Source organism: Kogia breviceps, chromosome 3, assembly GCF_026419965.1.
Source record: "Kogia breviceps isolate mKogBre1 chromosome 3, mKogBre1 haplotype 1, whole genome shotgun sequence".
NCBI lineage: Eukaryota > Metazoa > Chordata > Mammalia > Artiodactyla > Physeteridae > Kogia > Kogia breviceps.
The window spans coordinates 104391111-104410966 of NC_081312.1; the positions used below are offsets into that span (position 1 = coordinate 104391111).

Genomic DNA, 19856 nt, shown 5'->3' on the forward strand with positions numbered 1-19856 from the left:
TTTCTCTCTCTGGCTCTCCTGACAACACCTGGTTTAATTCCCCACAGTTCGAGTCACCATGTCCAGCATGGCATCTAACCTAGACAGACCTGGGTTTGAATCCTGCCAGTAGTTTAGCTGTATGCCCTTGGGCAAGTCATTTAATTAATCATTCTGTGTCTGTTTTCTCCTCTGTAAAGCAGGGAAAACAGCACCCAGTTTGCAAGGCTGTGATAAAGAGGGAACACTGCAAAGAGCACCCATCACAACAGGAAATGAATAAATGGGAGCCATTACTGTTATCACCCTCTTGTCGGCTTATAGGAGACAGCAGCTGTTCCCAGACCCTCCTCTCTTCTGGGAGAGCACCAGACTGGGCTCCCTGAACGGGCTGACGAGAGCTATTTCCCAGAGCTGCACACCTCCCAGGGAGTGCAGGCTCCGTCTCCACCGGTCCCCAGCTGCCCACCAGCCCTGACTCTGGGCTGTGGCACCTGGGGGAACCGTGAAAGCCAAAGCTTTTACTCTCCACCTCCAGCACTCCAGGCTGTGAGAGACTGCCCTGTGCCTGTCCTCAGACAGGTGAGTGGCTTCCTCTGTGTGCACCCTCTAACTTGGTGACTGTGGACTCTGTTCTCGGAGAGGTGGGACCACCTCTTGGCATCTCTGCCCCCAGTCTTCATCTGCTTGTGCGGCAGTTTTAACACTGCGACTGCCTGTTCAAGCAGGAAGGCAACAGTGAGTGCTCAGGCAGAATTTCACCTCACAGCAATTTGTAAATACCCTAAGAAACCAGCTTTTAAAAGTGGAGGTCTTCTAGGTGGGGAAACTGAGGCAGAGAGCAGGGGCCACTTGCCTAGCATCTTACCCCATTGCTTTCCTCCCTGTTCTGTGGTTTTCTCTGCTGTAGAAGTCCACAGCAGAGGCGGTGCCAGCTAGGAGCTGGGTCTCAGCTCTGGCACAGGACAGGCTCATTTACCAGTTTGGGTAGCCAGCACTAGCCCATGAGCTGGGGTGACGAGAAGTCAGCAAAGAAGGCATCGCAGCTTAGCAGGCTGGGCCTGGCCGAGGAGGGTAGCTGTTTCTAGTCCAGCAGATGCAGACTGCTAATAACAGACCCTGCTGACTCCTGCCCTAGAAATTGTAAATCAGGTAATGCCCTCCAGCCCATCATGTGACCACTTTACTTCCAAAAGCTCTAAAACTTGGGAGTCCTAGCACCTAGCACACAGCCAGGCAGATCTGGGCTCCAGTTTCAGTGCCTCTCTTATTAGTGTTTGACCTCAGAGAAGTTTCTTAAACCTCTCAGCCTTGGGGTGCTACACCTGTAAAACGGGCCGTGTTACTACCTCACAGGGTCATCAGAAGGTTACAGGAGCCCAAGCGTGTAGAGGCCTTACAGAGCGCTCAGTAATGGAAGCTGTAACTATGCTGCTCGTGACTGGAATGCCTCAGATTACACCCCAAAACGGCTTGGTTGGACACTGCTCCCTTAAATATCTTTTTTGACAAGTGCTGATCTCCCCACGAATCATGAGGGTGTTCTTTGTCTGCATGTGGTAATTTCCCTCCCTTTTTTCCAATTCAGCCGTCTTTCCTGAGTGACTCTGTGCCCAAGCCTGTGGCCTTACGCAGGGCTCTAGGGTTTTAATGGGACTCGGGCCTGATCCCTGATCTTGAGGACCAAGGGGAGGCAAGCAGGGATGCAGATGCTGACCAAGCCAGGGGATCAATGACTGCACTGTCAGGGTGAGTAGAAGGGGCCACAGGAGCTGGGAGGACACCCTGACCTACTAGTGAGACACTTGAGCAGTGAGAATAACCTACACAGGGAGGGGAGAAAGAGCAGGTTGGGAGGGTGGCCAGGGGGCAGGCAAGCGAGCTCATTCAGGAGTTGTGGCCCCACCAAGAAACTCCGTTGAGGCAATGGGAGCCCTTGAAATGAAAAAAATTATCTTCCCTTTTTCTTCTGGACATATAAAATGAAACATAGTGGTCATAAAATCCCTTGGAGGCTTTTCAGCAAGGGAGACAGTGACCAGGCTCAGCAGCCCGGGTGGGGACACACTGATTGGAGGAGGGTGGAGCCAGAGTTGGGCCTGGGCCTTAGCAAGGCTGTGATGATGGGGTCTGGGGCAGGTGACTTGGAGGGCAGAATGGCCAGCGTTCGTGACTGCTTGTGGGGGATGAGAAGGGAGCCAACATTCATTCACGTTCATGGCTAGGCGGATGGTGGTGCCCTGGCTGGGAACCCGGGAGGAGGCACAGGCTGCGGGCAAGATATCATGCTCAGCTTTGGACCTGCTGAGTTCAAGATCCCTGAGGGATGGAGCCCTGGGTCAGTGAGCTGCGTCTGGGAGTTGTCAGCAAGGAACACAGTATTCTGAGCTCCATTTTGGTGGGGAGATGAGGGAAGGGAAGGTCCTAGTTGACAGTCACACAGGCAGGCAGAGTAAGCGCTTCCCTCCCGGGGTCCAGGGCTCTTTCCACTCTATAAAGGCCTCAGGGACACCAGAGAGGGGTTGGGGCTCCCTGGGTTGGTTTTCAAGGCCAACTCGAACCCAAACAAGCCACTCTGGGGTCCTCACTTGGACTAGCAACCAAAGGAACACCTCTGCCAACTAGAAGTCTCAGTGCAGGTGGTTTTTATTATTAAAGCCAAGATTGGAAAATGGCTGCCCCCCCACCCCCCTGACCCTCCCACCCACCTTCAGATCCATCCCTTTATGTTCTGTGAAGGTGAAAACTAGATTTGTCTTGAAAAGACTCAGAAATGCTCATGCCTAAATGAGAGGATGAGGACAAATGACATAGGCTCGGATGGTGGTCTGTGTGTGATTGTGTTGGCTCCACCCAGGATTCCTGGGAAAGCCGGCTTGTGGGTGGGGCTGGCTAGCCCCTGCTCACAGTGCTGTTCCCGGGGGTCCGGGTGGGCTCCAGGAACAAAGGCAACGGAAGAGGCTGAGCTGGCCCCCGCACTCTGCCCTGCTGAAGCTGGGCCACAGGCTGGTTTTTGTAAAAGTGGTTTAAAAAAACCCCAGCCACGAGCACCACCCTCCCCTGAGCAGGGTGAGAGGAGGCGCCAGCTCTGGGCTTTGAGGTCTGAGGCATGTGGCCTCCTGGCCTGGCGTCACCTCCCTGGAGGCAGGCAGCACCCTGAGGGAGGCCAGGAGGGCTCCTGGGCCCCTGGTGTGGCCCTGGTAGCCTCCAGGGCCCTGGGAGAGCGTGAGATGGCTGTCTGCCCTGCTCCCTCCCAGCCTGCCCGGAGGCTCTAGGCTTCAGGGACCCTGTGCAACTTTTGCTCTTTGGATTCCAAAGATCTGAACTTCTCCTCCAGCACAGGTGCAGCAGGCTGGAAATGGATGACAGGCTTGATCTGAAAGACAGTGAAGCCCTCCTGGTTCTTCTGGTTGAACAGACTTACCCTGTGCTCCAGCTCGGGGCTGGTTTGGGCCAAGCCCGTTGTGCTGGGCCGGGCAAGGGAGGCTGGGTCCAAGGCCCTCCGGGATGGGCAGGGGTCCTCTGACAGGGAGGACAACAGGTCCTGGACTGTGGCCTCTGCCGTCTCCTGCTGAGGTGGTGGCGGCAGTGGCAGTGGGGAGGGGCTAGGCTCAGAGGACGGCTCCTCGCGGGCGGTGCTGCAGTCTGTGGAGGAGCCCAGCGTCGGGCTGCTGTCACTCTGGGCCCGGGTGACGGAGCCACGAGTGGAGCGGGAGGCGCTCTCAGAGGTGGCGCTGGCGCAGGTACCATCGCTGCCAAGCTTCAGGGGCACATCGACAGAAAAGAGGTCAGAGGAGATGGGCTGGTGGATGTCTATGGCCGCCGTGGTAACCACGCACACAGCTGGCTCTGGGGCACCGCTGTCTGCAAGGAAGGAGGGGATGCGGGTCACACTCCGCCCTTGCCACACCCCTGCGTGCCCTGATGGGGGCGGGTCTAGGAATGGGGCTGGACGGTGGGCCGTGAGTGTGAATGGGCTTTGCTGGGAGAGGTCTTGGTAGGTGGTCCAGTTCTCCAATATTCACTGACCGCCCTGAGGGAGGATTAGGCCTCCCCATCTTGCAGAACTCAAGTGCGGACACGTGATGTGCCTTGGCCAATCATCTGTAAGAACTGACCAGTGGCATTTCCCAGAGAAGCTATGTAGACCAGACGTGCTGTGCTCTGGCAGTCAACACTGTTCTGGAAGGGTGACAGCTGTTTTGCCTGCTGGGTGCTAGAGTAAAGATGACAACCTGGGCACAGAGCCCCTGGCCAGTGTGCCATGGGCCTTTGTTGATTTATTTAAACCACACAGATGTGGGGTTATTGCCACTGTGACATAACCTAGCCCATCCTAACTCAGAAAGCATGGTGTGCCACGACAAGGAATTTGAATTTCATGGTCAGAGGGGGTCAGAGTTTTAAATGGGTCCAGTGTGATAGTGACATGACCAGAGCTGTGCCTTCAGAAGACTGATTAATTTCTATATGATGCATTGTAGGGGTAGGGTGGAGGACACCTCAAAATGTCTTTTCTCTAAGTGAGAAGTATCAAGGGGCTGAATCATAGTGGGTGTAGTGTGGTCAAGGTTTCTCTCTAAAGTGGTCGGGAGAGTGTACTGGGAGATGGTGGTCTTTGAGATCAGCAGGTTAGATTAGGCTTTGGAAGAGGAGACAGAAGAGGGAGTCTAGCCCTACAACGTAGTTTACCAGGATTTAAGGGCTGTGAAACCCAAACTACAAGATTCAAGACATTGGCTAAGGAGAAACAAGACGCTGAAGGGCTGAGTATTATTTTTAAACTCAACCTTTCCCATAAGTGAAAACCACTAGGTCCCCTAAGACTTTATGAAGTGCAAGAATGAAACATAAATCAAGCAAGGACATGCCCAATGCCTCTTGCTTCTCGAGCCCAATTATGCTGCTATCTCACCCCCATCATGCTCATCCTGAAAGGTTCTCAGGTTGGGAGGCACTGAGGTCATTTAGACGTCTAGATTCCAGCCCCCTTCCATTCCAGGGTCCCCCATGCAGCTATCTTTGGCGATCTCAGAGCATTCCCACCCCAGCACCCACAGCTCTAGCGCTAGAGTTTGCTGGGAGCCTTGAACTCTGCCGGCAGTTATGGTTCACAGGTGCTGGGAGATGGACAGCCAGGTCGAGTTGTCCCTAGCCTGGATGTTAGGGGTTGCCAGGGTCACCTCTGGCATAGGGCCACACAGAAGCTCTGGTACATGCAAAACAGCCACCGACACAGACTTACCACTGCTGGGCCCATTGTAGTACTGGCTGATGTAGCTGTTCATGTCATCTTTCACTGCAGCTTCTATGGAGATGGGGACAGAGAAGGGTGAGTGTGATGGTGAGCCAGAGAGTCCAAGAGGCAGGGGCTGTGGCCAGTTCACGCTCCTCCCCCAGTACTCCTGCCCCTACCCCCATTACCACGAGGGGAGGCAGGCGCTTGTCTCCCACAAGCTCCCTGATGCTCTGATCCTCCGTGGGGGACGGCATGTATCATCTGCCCCAGGGCTGGGCTGGACTGGGTATCAGGGAGCATCTCCAGCTTGCTGTGTGATATGAACAGGCCCTTTCCTTCTCTGTCCTCAGTTTCCCCCTCTCTGAGATAAGAGGTGTGGAAATAGTTCCTCAGGGCTTTCCCTGCCTGGATGTCCTGAGTCTCTGAATCCACCTGAGGTTCTCAGGGTCACCGGGAATGCTGTTCTCAGTGCAAAAGCCTCAAAGCCCCATTTGCAGCCACACACATGATCATCGGCGACAGCCCCATCGGTCTTCCACGCTGTACAGGAAAGGACGTGGACGCTGGGCATGCCCACCCCCTACACTGTTCCCAGCACATGATGTGTGCTCAGTAAACAGTTATTGAATGAATAACAAATGAGAGGGTGTAAAGCTGTCCAGGTCAAGAGAGACGGCAAGGGAACAGGGTCTCAAAGAAATGTTGGTTCACTGTCCTGAAGGGGTGGGGAAGGAATGGAGAGAGGAGAGGTGAGAACTTCACAGAGAGGCCTGACCATAGGAGGAAAAGCAGATGACAGGAGACCCCAAAAGCCATCCTAAGGAGCTCAGCCTTGCCCCCAATGCAGTGAGGGGCCACAGGAAAGTGTGAACGTGGTCAGGTGTGAGTCACTCCCAAGGTTGCGGGGAGAGTGGCTGGAAAGGTGTCAGACTTTAAGACAGGAGAACAGAGTCCACAGTGCTGGGGTGAGGAAGACAGTCCCTGAGGGAGGCTGGGTGGTGCCTGATGGGGCAGAAGGGAAGGACTGGGGTCCACACCCCAAGAAGCCATGGTCTTCAGGTGCTTTCTGTGGCTTTCTGTGGCCCCCTTCCTGGGCACACCTGAGATGGCTACAGAAGCCAGTCTGCCCTGACACTGGGAGACCAGGTGACAGCACACACAGCAACCTGGCTCTTAAAAGCTTTTTTGGCCTCTTTTGATCGTTAAATGCCTGTGGTCATTTCATTTTTTTTTAATTAAAAAGAGTGGGTTTTTCATTAATGCCTGAGCTGAGGGAGGGGCCCCAGGCTGGCTCCAGGCCCTGCTCCAGGATCAACCAGCAACGCTCCCTCAGAATCAAGACAGCAACACTCTTCTCCATGGTCTTTCATAATTTATGTTGTAAATGCTATCTAGCCCTGCAGGCCCCCCTGGGTAGTAGGAAGTGGGAGGTTCTGGTCACTTATCTTGGTTTTATCCTGAGGCCATGGCAGCAGGCACCTGTGATGGGGCTGTAGAGGGCCATGTGACATAGGCAGGACAATGAACTCAGCTAAAGTATCCAGAGACCCATGAATCCCAAAGGGGCCACTCTCAGGAGGTGGCCTGGAGTGAATGAGAAAAACCCAGAGCCTGGGCTCGTGCGCCGGTGCTGCCACTGGCCCACCATGGGAACCTGGGCAGGTCACAGCCCCTCTCTGGGCCTCAGTTTCTTTATCTGTACCATGAGGGGGCCAGCGGGCTCCCGACCCCTCTGCCAGCCCTGAAGTTCCAAGAGGTGAGAGTCAGAGAAAGAGTGGGAAGGGACCGGAGGCATCTGAGCTGTGTCCCAAACCCCCAGTGCGGGAATCTCCTCAACCCCTGCCTGACGGGGGGCTCTCCCCACCACGGCCTGCGCACCTCAGGGAAGGGGACTCGTACCTCTTTGTTGAGCAGCTCTAATAATCAGGTTCATCTGTGCTCAACAGGGTCAGTGTGCCTGACCCTCTACCTCCAAGGAGCACAGTCAGGGCCTCCTAGGGACGTCCACTCCTTGGTCAGGCAGCCAGTCTCCGTCTCATCAGGAAGAGCCTGCTATGTGAAGCCTTGCAGATCCTGTTCCTGCCCCCCCAGGTACCAAGGCTAAGCCCATTTCTACTCACAGTCTGTATGACAGACCATCCAGCACTTAAAAAGCCCTCACATCCCTCCTGAGAAGTCTCTTCTCTTGAGAAACCCCTGTCCCTTTTTCACCCCTCCCCAGTTTTTCAGCCTCTCTACTCTGAAAGTTTCACTGTGGGCTCTAGATGAGACCAAGATGGGGGGAGGAGGAAAGAGAAGGGAGCTAGCGTTTACTGTGCCCTTCAAAGCTCCAGACTGCAGGTTCGGCACTTCACACACCGACCTCCTTTAATCCTCACTGCTGTCCTGCAAGGCTGGGATTGTTTAACAGATGGGTCCTTCCTGAGATCCTGTGTGATCATTCCCCTAATGCAGCCTAACCTCCTCCAAGTGGGTTTAGCAACTGCCCTACTCTGCTGACTCGAGAGCTCGTGGCCAACATCGATGCCCAGGTCTTCTCTGCAGGAGCTGGGGCCAGGCCAGCCAGGCCTTTGCCATGCTGTGGCTGTGTGAGCCCCCCCCCCCCAGAGGACTTCATGTCTATCATCTCAGGCAAATGTCAGCTTGCTGGTTTCAGCCCAGAGCCTGCTGAAAGCATTCTGAATCTTGATTCAGTCTACTAAGGTATTCTCTCTCTCTCTCCTGTCTCAGTGTTGACAATTTGAGGATGCTCACATCTTCATCCAAGCCATTGATAAAAATAACCTAGGCCAGGTGACCTTCAGCCCAGATATCTCTTCTGAGCTTTTGACTTGTCTGGCCAACTGGACAGTTTCACCTGGATGACCTCCAGCTACCTCTGACTCAACATGTCCAAAATAGAACTCAGTTTCTCCCTCCACCTCCATCTTGGTGAATGGTTCCCTTGCCCACCCAGGCTGGGACCCTGGTCACTTCTCCATGCTTCTTCTCCATCCTTACCAACAACGTAAATGAATCTGACCAGTTGAGGGACCCCAGATACCCTCTGCTATGGCCCATAGTCCAGCCTTAGGTCAGACCTCTTGCTTTCCCCTTTGGACTCTCGTCATGCCTGCGGGATTAATGAATGGGATTGCTCACTCCATGGACATGCTGACACAGAACCTAGGTCTCCAGGCAGCGACTGCAGGCCTGTCCAGTCTGTATTTGCTTCCTCTGCTTCAAACATGTACCCACACAGGGGCCTCAGGTGAACTTTAAGACAAGTCAGAGCAAGGCCTGCCCGGGCTTCCCTAGCAGTGCTGAGGCTGCCTGCCTGCCCCCCCCCACCCCCACCCACCCCTCTCTGCTTCAGGTAGGCCCCCTTCTGCACAACTGACCACTTGGGCTGGAGTTCTGTCCCCATCCACACAGGGGCCCAAGAGCCTTAGAAGGCAGGGGCCACATTTTACTCAGAGTCTCCCCAGCACTTAGCATGGGGCTTGGCATATACCAGCCGCCAATAAATAGGATGACTGAACAGTGACTATGGCTGGGTCAGGGGCATGCAAGACCTCCCAAGACCATTCCCCTCACCCTCTTAGATGCTGTTAGCACCCTGCGGCACACAGCCTTGCTCTCAGTCCCTGGTACTTCCTGCCCAGAGACTAGTGACTACTGGGTGTCTGGGAGCTTGGGGGGAGGGAAGAAAGGCAGGCACAGATGCTAGTGGCCAGGAAGAGGCCATCAGTCAGCCTCAACATGGGACTACCCACCTTCCATTTAAGAATAACCCCCTGCCCCACAGTTTGTTTTGATTTGGCACCAAGGAGCCCCAGGGCCATGTAGGAACTGCCTCACAGGGGGACTGGGTTGGCTGCCCCTGGAGGGGTAGGAAAGAAGGGTTGGTACAAACACAGGCTCCAGGACAAAAGAGCCCAGGTGCCAACCTCAGCTCTGCAGACATTTGCCGTGTGGTCTTGGGCAAATCACTAGCCACTTTGAGCTTCAGCTTCCTCACCTATAAAATGGGAATAAGACATATCTACATGCTGGTGAGCTGTATGTTTCACTGAGATAATGAAGGTCAAGTCTAACCTGGGGCTGTCCCTCATCTCCCTGAAACCCCAGCCCATGGTGCTCCCTGCCAGCCCCAAAGTCTTGGGTCGTTTCTGTGGCAGCTGCTCTCAGATGACCGGCACCTTTCTTCCTAGGGTGTGAACATGCTTCAAAGCCATCCTGACTAATCCTCCTAAAGCTGGTCGGGTGCTGTGATGGCAATGCTCATTATGTGGGGTTTGCTCCTTGGGCAGGGCCCCAACCTGCCCAGCGAGGCAGAGGTGGAGCAAAAGGGTGGTGAGTCAGCTGGGCCTCCCATAGGCGACAGAACTGGCCAGCCTGGGGGTGGGGGTCAGGACTGCACACCCACACATCCTGTGTAGATCCAGGCCCCAAAGCCCAGAGGGAAGCCCTGATTCCTGGTCGGGACTCCCATTCCCAAACTCCAACTTGCTGCTCCACAGCTCAGCAGCCCTCACTGAAGGGGGAACACTACTATTCACTGAGTACCTGCTGTGTACCAGGCTGAGGGCAGTGTGTATGACTGAATGTTCAGTTCCTCTCAGTGAAGATGTGCTTCCACTACTATTCTCATTTTGGAAAAATTAGGGTTGAAACACAAGACCAGCTGCATAACTTGTGGGGCCCCTTGTTTAAAAAGCATTAAGGTTGGGACTTCTCCGTGGCACAGTGGTTAAGAATCTGCCTGGCAATGCAGGGGACACGGGTTCAATCCCTGGCCCGGGAAGATCCCATATGCCACGGAGCAACTAAGCCCCTGTGCCACAACTACTGAATCCTGCGTGCCTTGAGGCTGTGCTCCGCAACAAGAGAAGCCACCGCAATGAGAAGCCCGCACGCTGCAACTAGAGAAAGCCTGTGTGCAGCAACAGACCCAATGCAGCCAAAAATAAATAAACAATATAAATAAACTTATTTTTAGAAAAAAAGCATTAAGGCCCAGAAATAAACCTACCCGTGTATGGTCAACTAATTTACAAACAAGGAGCTAAGAATACACAATGAGCAAAGGACAGTCTCTTCAATAAGTGGTCCTGGGGAAACTGGACCACTCTCTTACACCATAAACAAAAATTTACTCAAAATGATTAAGACTTGAATGTAGGATAGCCTCATCCACCAGAGGGCAGACAGCAGAAGCAAGAAGAGCTACAATCCAGTAGCCTGTGGAACGAAAACCACATTCACAGAAAGACACACAAAATGAAAAGGCAAAGGAATATGCACCAGATGAAGGAACAAGATAAAATGCCAAAAAAAAATGAAATGAAGTGGAAATAGGCAACCTTCCAGAAAAGGAATTTGGAATAATGACAGTGAAGATGATCCAGGACCTGAGAAAAAGAATGGAGGGGAAGATCGAGAAGATGCAAGAAATGTTTAAAAAAGACCTAGAAGAATTAAAGAACAAACACCTAGAAGAATTAAAGAACAAACAAACAGAGATGAAGAACACAATAACTGAAATGAAAAATACACTAGAAGGAATCAATATCAGAATAACTGAGGTAGAAGAACGGATAAGTGAACAGGAAGACAGAACAGTGGAATTCACTGCTGCAGAACAGAATAAAGAAAAAAGAATGAAAAGGAATGAAGACAGCCTAAGAGACCTCTGGGACAACATTAAATGCACCAACATTTGCATTATAGGGGTCCCAGAAGGAGAATAGAGAGAAAAAGGACCCGAGAAAATATTTGAAGAGACTATAGTTGAAAACTTCCCTAACATGCGAAAGGAAATAGCCACCCAAGTCCAGGAAGCACAGAGAGTCCGAGGCAGGATAAACCCAAGGAGAAACATGCCAAGACACATAGTGATCAAATTGACAAAAAATAAAGACAAAGAAAAATTATTAAAAGCAACAAGGGAAAAACGACACATAACATAAAAGGGAACTCCCATAAGGTTAACAGCTGATTTCTCAGCAGAAACTCTACAAGCCAGAAGGGAGTGGCATGACATATTTAAAGTGATGAAATGGTGCCCAAATATCTCATCAGATTTGACAGAGAAATCAAAGGCTTTACAGACAAGCAAAAGCTAAGACTATTCAGCACCACCAAACCAGCTCTACAACAAATGCTAAAGGAACTTCTCTAAGTGGGAAACACAACAGAAGAAAAGGACCTACAAAAACAAACCCAAAACAATTAAGAAAATGGTAATAGGAACATACATATCAATAATTACCTTAAATGTGAATGGATTAAATGCTCCAACCAAAACTCAGGCTCACTGAATGGATACAAAAACAAGACCCATATATATGCTGTCTACAAGAGACCCACTTCAGACCTAGGGACACATAAAGACTGAAAGTGAGGGGATGGAAAAAGATATTCCATGCAAATGGAAATCAAAAGAAAGCTGGAAAGGCAATACTCATATCAGATAAAATAGACTTTAAAGTGAAGAATGTTACAAGAGGGGCTTCCCTGGTGGCACAGTGGTTAAGAATATGCCTGCCAATGTAGAGGACACGGGTTTGAGCCCTGGTCTGGGAAGATCCCACATGCCGGGCAGCAACTAAGCCCATGTGCCACAACTAGTGAGCCTGCGCTCTGGAGTCCATGAGCCACAGTTACTGAGCCTGCATGCCACAACAACTGAAGCCCACGCGCCTAGAGACTGTGCTCTGCAACAAGAGAAGCCAACACAATGAGAAGGCTGCACACCACAACAAAGAGTAGCCCTGACTAGCCACAACTAGAGAAAGCCTGCATGCAGTGACGAAGACCAAACGCAACCAAAAATAAATAAATTTTTAAAAATGTTACAAGAGACAAGGAAGGATGCTACATAATTATCAAGGGATCACTCCAAAAAAATATAAAAATTATAAATATATATGTACCCAACATAGGAGCACCTCAATACATAAGGCAAATGCTAACAGCCATGAAAGAGGAAATTGACAGTAACACAATAATAGTGGGGGACTTTAACACCTCACTTATACCAATGGACAGATCATCCAGACAGAAAATTAATAAGGAAACACAAGCTTTAAATGACACAATAGACCAAATAGATTTAATTGATATTTATAGGACATTCCATCCAAAAACAGCAGAATACACTTTCTTCAGTGCACGTGGAACATTCTCCAGGATAGATCACATCTTGGGTCACAAATCAAGCCTCAGTAAATTTAAGAAAATTGAAATCATATGAAGCACCTTTTCTGACCACAACGCTATAAGATTAGAAATAAACTACAGAGAAAAAAACGTAAAAAACACAAACACATGGAAGCTAAACAATATGTAACTAAATAACCAAGAGATCACTGAAGAAATCAAAGAGGAAATCAAAAAATATCTAGAGACAAATGACAATGAAAACATGATGAACCAAAACCTATGGGATGCAGCAAAAGCAGTTCTAAGAGGGAAGTTTATAGCAGTACAATCCTACCTCAAGAAAAAAGAAAAATCTCAAATAAACAATCTAATCTTATACCTAAACGAACTAGAGAAAGAAGAACAAATAAAACCCAATGTTAGCCGAAGGAAAGAAATCATAAAGATCAGAGCAGAAATAAATGAAATAGAAACAAAGAAAACAATAGCAAAGATCAATAAAACTAAAAGCTGGTTCTTTGAGAAGATAAACAAAATTGATAAACCTTTAGCCAGACATATCAAGAAAAAGAGGGAGAGGACTCAAATCAATACAATTAGAAATGAAAAAGGAGAAGCTACAATGGACACCACAGAAATACAAAGCATCCTAAGAGACTACTACAAGCAACTCTATGCCAATAAAATGGACAACCTGGAAGAAATGGACAAATTCTTAGAAAGGTATAACCTTCCAAGACTGAACCAGGAAGAAATACAAAATATGAAGAGACCAATCAAAAGTAATGAAATTGAAACTGTGATTAAAAATCTTCCAACAAACAAAAGCCCAGGACCAGATGGCTTCACAGGTGAATTCCATCAAACATTTAGAGAAGAGCTGACATGCATCCTTCTCAAACTCTTCCAAAAACTTTCAGAGGAAGGAACACTCCCCAAACTCATTCTACAAAGCTACCATCACCCTGATACCAAAACCGGACAAAGATACTACAAAAAAAAAAAATTACACACCAATATCACTAATGGATATAGATGCAAAAATCCTCAACAAAAAAACTAGCAAACAGAATCCAACAACACATTAAAAGGATCATACACCATGATCAAGTGGGATTTATCCCAGGGATGCAAGGATTCTTCAGTATACACAAATCAATCAATGTGATACACCATATTAACAAACTGAAGATTTAAAACCACATGATCATCTCAACAGATGCAGTAAAAGCTTTTGACAAAATTCAACACCCATGTATGATAAAAACTCCAGAAAGTGGGCATAGAGGGAACCTACCTCAACATAATAAAGGCCATATATAACAAACCCACAGCAAACATCATTCTCAATGGTGAAAAACTGAAAGCATTTCCTCTAAGATCAAGAACAAGACAAGGATGTCCACTCTCACCACTAGTATTCAACATAGTTTTGGAAGTCCTAGCCATAGCAGAGAAGAAAAAGAAATAAAAAGAATACAAATTGGAAAAGAAGTAAAACTGTCACTGTTTTCAGATGACGTGATACTATACATAGATAATCCTAAAGATGGCACCAGAAAACTACTAGAGCTAATCAATAAATTTGGTAAAGTTGCAGGATACAAAATTAATACACAGAAATCTCTTGTATTCCTATACACTAACAACGAAAGATCAGCAAGAAAAATTAAGGAAACACTCCCATTTACCATTGCAACAAAAAGAATAAAATACCTAGGAATAAACCTACCTAAGGAGACAAAAGACCTATACTCAGAAAACTATACGACAGTGATGAAAGAAGTCAAAGATGACACAAACATATGGAGAGACATACCATGTTCTTGGATTGGAAGAATCAATATTGTGAAAATGACTATACTACCCAAAGCAATTTACAGATTCAATGCAATCCCTATCAAATTACCAATGGCATTTTTTACAAAACTAGAACAAAAAAACCTTAAAATTTGTATGGAGACACAAAAGACCCCAAATAGCCAAAGCAATATTGAGGAAAAAAAACAGAGCTGGAGGATTCAGACTCCCTGACTTCAGACTATACTACAAAGCTACAGTAATCAAGACAATATGGTACTGGCAAAAAAACAGAAATACAGATCAATGGAACAGGATAGAAACCCCAGAGATAAACCCACGCAACTATGGTCAACTAATCTATGACAAAGGAGGCAAGGATATACAATGGAGAAAAGACAATCTATTCGATAAGTGGTGCTGGGAAAACTGGACAGCTGCATGTAAAAGAATGAAATTAGAACACTCCCTAACACGATACACAAAAATAAACTCCAAATGGATTAAAGTCCTAAATGTAAGACTGGACACTATAAAACTCTTAGAGGAAAACATAGGAGGAACACTCTTTGACATAAATCCCAGCAAGATCTTTTTTGACCCAACTCCTAGAGTAATGGAAATAAAAACAAAAACAAACAAATAGGACCTAATGAAATTTAAAAGCTTTTGCATGGCAAAGAAAACTATAAACAAGATGAAAAGACAGTCCTCAGAATGGGAGAAAATATTTGCAAATGAATCAATGGACAAAGGATTAATCTCGAAAATATATAAACAGCTCATGCAGCTCAGTATTAAAAAAACAAACAACCCAATAAAAAATGGGCAGAAGACTTAAATAGACATTTCTCCAAAGAAGACATACAGATGGCCAAGAGGCACATGAAAAGCTGCTCAAACATCACTGATTATTAGAGAAATGCAAATCAAAACTACAATGAGGTATCACCTCACACCTGGCAGAATGGGCATCATCAAAAAATCTACAAACAGGGGCTTCCCTGGTGGCGCAGTGGTTGGGAGTCCGCCTGCCGATGCAGGGGACACAGGTCCGTGCCCTGGTCCGGGAGGATCCCGCATGCCGTGGAGCGGCTGGGCCCATGGGCCATGGCTGCTGGGCCTGTGCGTCCGGAGCCTGTGGTTCGCAGCGGGAGAGGCCACAGTGGTGAGAGCCCGTGTACCACAAAAAAAAAAAAAAAAAAAAAACTACAAACAACAAATGCTGGAGAGGGTATGGAAAAAAGGGAACCCTGTTGCACTGTTGGTGGGAATGTAAATTGATAAGCCACTACGGAGAACAGTATGGAGGTTCCTCAAAAAAGTAAAAATAGAACTACCATGCGACCCAGCAATCCCACTACTGGGTATATACCCTGAGAAAACCATAATTCAAAAAGAGTCATGTACCACAATGTTCATTGCAGCTCTATTCACAGAAGCCAGGAGATGAAAGCAACCTAAGTATCCATCAACAGATGAATGGGTAAAGAAGATGTGGCACATATATACAATGGAATATTACTCAGCCATATAAAGGAAAGAAATTCGGTCAATTGTAGAGATGTGGATGGACTTAGAGACTGTCATACAGTGTGAAGTAAGTCAGAAAGAGAAAAACAAATGTCGTATATTAACACATATATGTGGAATCTAGAAAATTAGTACAGATGAACCAGTTTGCAAGGCAGAAATAGAGACACAGATGTAGAGAACAAAGTATGGACACCAAGTGGGGGAAAGCAGGGAGAGAGGGTGGTGGTGGGATGAATTGGGAGATTGGGATTGACACATGTACACTAATATGTATAAAATAAATAACTAAGAACCTGCTGTATAAAAAATTAAAATCAGTCAAAAAAAAAGACTTGAATGTAAAACCTGAAACCATAAAACTCCTAGAAGAAAATATAGGCAGTAGGTAAACTCCTTGATATTGGTCTTGGCAATGCGTTTTTGGATTTGACACTAAAAGCAAAAACAAAAGCAAAAATAACTGGGACCATACCAAATTAAAAAGTTTCTGCACAGGAAAGGAAACCATCAACAAACTGAAAGGCAACTTACCGAATGGGAGAAAATATTCACAAATCATATCTGATAAGAGTTAATATCCAAAATATATAGAGAACTCATACAACACAATAGCAAAAAAACAAACAATCCAATTTAAAAATGGATCTGAATAGACATATTCCCAAAGAAGACATACAATAGGGCAAAGGTACATGAAAAGGTGCTCAACTTCACTAATCATCAGGGAAATGTAAATCAGAACCACGGTGAGATATCACCTCACACTTGTAGAATGGCTATTAACAAAAGGACAAGAGATAACAAGTGTTGGAGAGAAGACAGATAAAAGGGAACCCAAGTACCCTGTTAGTGGGAATCTACATTGGTGTAGCCACTGTGGAAAACAGTATGGAGGCTCCTCAAAAAACTAAGAACTACCATATGATCCAGCAATTCTACTCCTGGGTATATATCTGAAGAAAACAAAAACACTAATTTGAAAAGATACATGCACCCCAATGTACATAGCAGCATTATTTATAATAGCCAAGATATGGAAACAACCTAAGTGCCCATCAATAGATGAATGGATAAAGAAGATGTGATATACACATATACATACATACACACACATATACATACAATGGAATGTTATTCATCCATAAAAAATAATGAAATCTTGCCATTTGCAAAAACCTGGATGGACCAGAGGGCATTATGCTTAAGTGAAATAAGTCAGACAAAGACAAGGTATGATCTCACTTTTATGTGGAATCTAAAAACAAAACAGGAGGACCTTCAAGATGGCGGAGGAGTAAGACATGGAGATCACCTTCCTCCCCACAAATACATCAAAAATACATCTACATGTGGAACAACTCCTACAGAATACCTACTGAATGCTGGCAGAAGACCTCAGACTTCCCCAAAGGCAAGATACTCCCCACGTACCTGGGTAGGGCAAAAGAAAAAAGGAAAAACAGACAAAAGAATAGGGATGGCACCTGCACCTCGGGGAGGGAGCTGTAAAGGAGGAAAAGTTTCCACACACTAGGAAGCCCCTTCACTGGTGGAAATGAGGGGTAGGCAGGGGGAAGCTTCAGAGCCACAGAGGAGAGCACAGCAAGAGGGGTGCAGAGGGCAAACCAGAGAGATTCCTGCACAGAGGATCACTGCCGACCCGAACTCACCAGCCTGAGAGGCTTGTCTTCTCACTTGCCGGGGCAGGTGAGGGCTGGGAGCTGAGGCTTAGGCTTCAGATGTCAGATCCCAGGGAGTGGACTGGGGTTGGCTGCATAAACACAGCCCGAAGGGGGCTAGTGAGCCTTGGCTAGCCGGGAGGGAGTCTGGGAAAAAGTCTGGAACTGCCTAAGAGGCAAGAGACCATTGTTTCAGGGTGTGCGAGGAGAAGAGATTCAGAGCACCACCTAAATGAGCTTGAGAGATGGTCACGAGCCACGGCTATCAGTGTGGACACCAGAGGTGGGCATGAAATGCTAAGGCTGCTGCTGCAGCCACCAAGAATCCTGTGTGCAAGCACAAGTTACTATCCATACCTCCCCTCCCAGGAGCCTGTGCAGCCCGCCACTGCCAGGGTCCTGTGATCCAGGGACAACTTCCCTGGGAGAACACATGGCATTCCCCAGGCTGTTGCAATGTCATGCCGGCCTCTGCGGCCACAGGCTCACCTCCCATTCCATACCCCTCCTCCCCACTGGCCTGAGTGAGCCAGAGCCCCCTATTCAGCCACTCCTTTAACCCCCTCCTGTCTGGGCAAAGAACAGATGCCAGAGGGCAACCTACATACAGAGGCAGGGCCAAATCCAAAGCTGAACCCCAGGAGCTGTGCGAACAAAGAAGAGAAAGGGAAATTTCTCCCAGCAGCCTCAGGAGCAGCAGACTAAATCTCCACTATCAACTTGATGTACCCTGCATCTGTGGAATGCCTGAATAGACAAAGAATCATCCCAAAATTGAGGCAGTGGACTTTGGGAGCAACTGTAGACTTAGGATTTGCTGTATGTGACAGACTAGTAACTGATTTTTATGTTTATCGTAGTATAGTTTTTAGCACTTGTTATCACTGGTGGATTTGTTTATTGGTTTGGTTGCTGTCTCTTTTTTTTATTACTTTTTAATTTTTTTATTTTAATAACTTTAATTTTTTTAATTTTTCTTCCTTTTTTTTTTTTTCTCTGTTCACTTCTGAGCCATGTGGCTGACAGGATCTTGGTGCTCTAGCCGGGTGTCAGGCCTGAGCCTCTAAGATGGGAGAGCCAAGTTCAGGATATTGGATCACCAGAGACCTCCAGGCCCCATGTAATATCAATCAGTGAGAGCTCTCCCAGATATTGCCATCTCAATGCTAAGACCCAGCTCCACTTAATGACCAGTGAGCTCCAGTGCTGGACACCCCATGCCAAACAACAAGCAAGACAGGAACACAACCCCATCCTGTAGCAGAGAGGCTGCCTAAAATCATAAGTTCACAGATACCCCAAAATACACCACCAGACATAGCACTGCCCACCAGAAAGACAAGATCCAGCCTCATCCACCAGAACACAGGCACCAGTCCCCTCCAACAGGAAGCCTACACAACCCACTGAACCAACCTTACCCACTGCGGGCAGACACCAAAAACAACAGGAACTACAAACTTGCAGCCTTCAAAAAGGAGAACCCAAACACAGTAAGGTAAGCAAAATGAGAAGATAGAGAAATATGCAGCAGATGAAGGAGCAAAGAAAAAACCCACCAGACCAAACAAATGAAGAGGAAATAGGCAGTCTACCTCAAAAAGAATTCCGAGTAATGATAGAAGATGATCCAAAATCTTGGAAACGGAATGGAGAAAATACAAGAAACATTTAACAAGGACCTAGAAGAACTAAAGAGCAAAAAACCAATGATGAACTACACAATAAATGAAATTAAAAATTCTCTAGAAGCAATCAATAGTAGAATAACTGAGGCAGAAGAATGGATAAGTGACCTGGAAGATAAAATAGTGGAAATAACTACTGCAGGGAAGAATAAAGAAAAAAGAATGAAAAGAATTGAGGACAGTCTCAGAGACCTCTGGGACAACATAAACGCACCAACATTCGAATTATAGGGGTCCCAGAAGAAGAAGAGAAAACGAAAGGGATTGAGAAAATACTTGAAGAGATTATAGTTGAAAACTTCCCTAATATGGGAAAGGAAATAGTCAATCAAGTCCAGGAAGCACAGAGAGTCCCATACAGGATAAATCCAAGGAGAAACATGCCAAGACACATAGTAATCAAACTATCAAAAATTAAATACAAAGAAAAAATATTAAAAGCAGCAAGGGAAAAACAACAAATAACTCACAAGGGAATCCCCATAAGGTTAACAGCTGATCTTTCAGCAGAAACTCTACTGCCAGAAGGCAGTGGCAGGACATAGTTAAAGTGATGAAAGGGAAAAACCTACAACCAAGATTACTCTACGCAGCAAGGATCTCATTCAGATTCGATGGAGAAATTAAAACCTTTACAGACAAGCAAAAGCTAAGAGTATTTAGCACCACCAAACCAGCTTTACAACAAATGTGAAAGGAACTTCTCTAGACAGGAAACACAAGAGGAGGAAAAGAGCTACAAAAACAAACCCAAAACAATTAAGAAAATGGTAATAGGAACATACATAT

At 47.3% G+C, this 19856-nt stretch overlaps 1 protein-coding gene across 2 annotated transcripts in view; it reads right to left on the minus strand.

The window, feature by feature from the left end:
• Window positions 1–2608: 2608 nt before the first annotated feature.
• The window catches only part of TMEM266 (transmembrane protein 266), a 145225-nt gene continuing 127977 nt past the window's right edge, over window positions 2609–19856 (minus strand). For both annotated transcript variants that reach the window (XM_059058154.2, XM_067029417.1), the window contains 2 exons: window positions 5225–5287; window positions 2609–3843 (listed from right to left, as the gene is read on the minus strand). In XM_059058154.2, coding sequence (XP_058914137.1) covers window positions 3251–3843; window positions 5225–5287 — 656 coding nt within the window. In that variant the 3' untranslated portion in view covers window positions 2609–3250. The remainder of the gene's footprint in view (window positions 3844–5224; window positions 5288–19856) is intronic.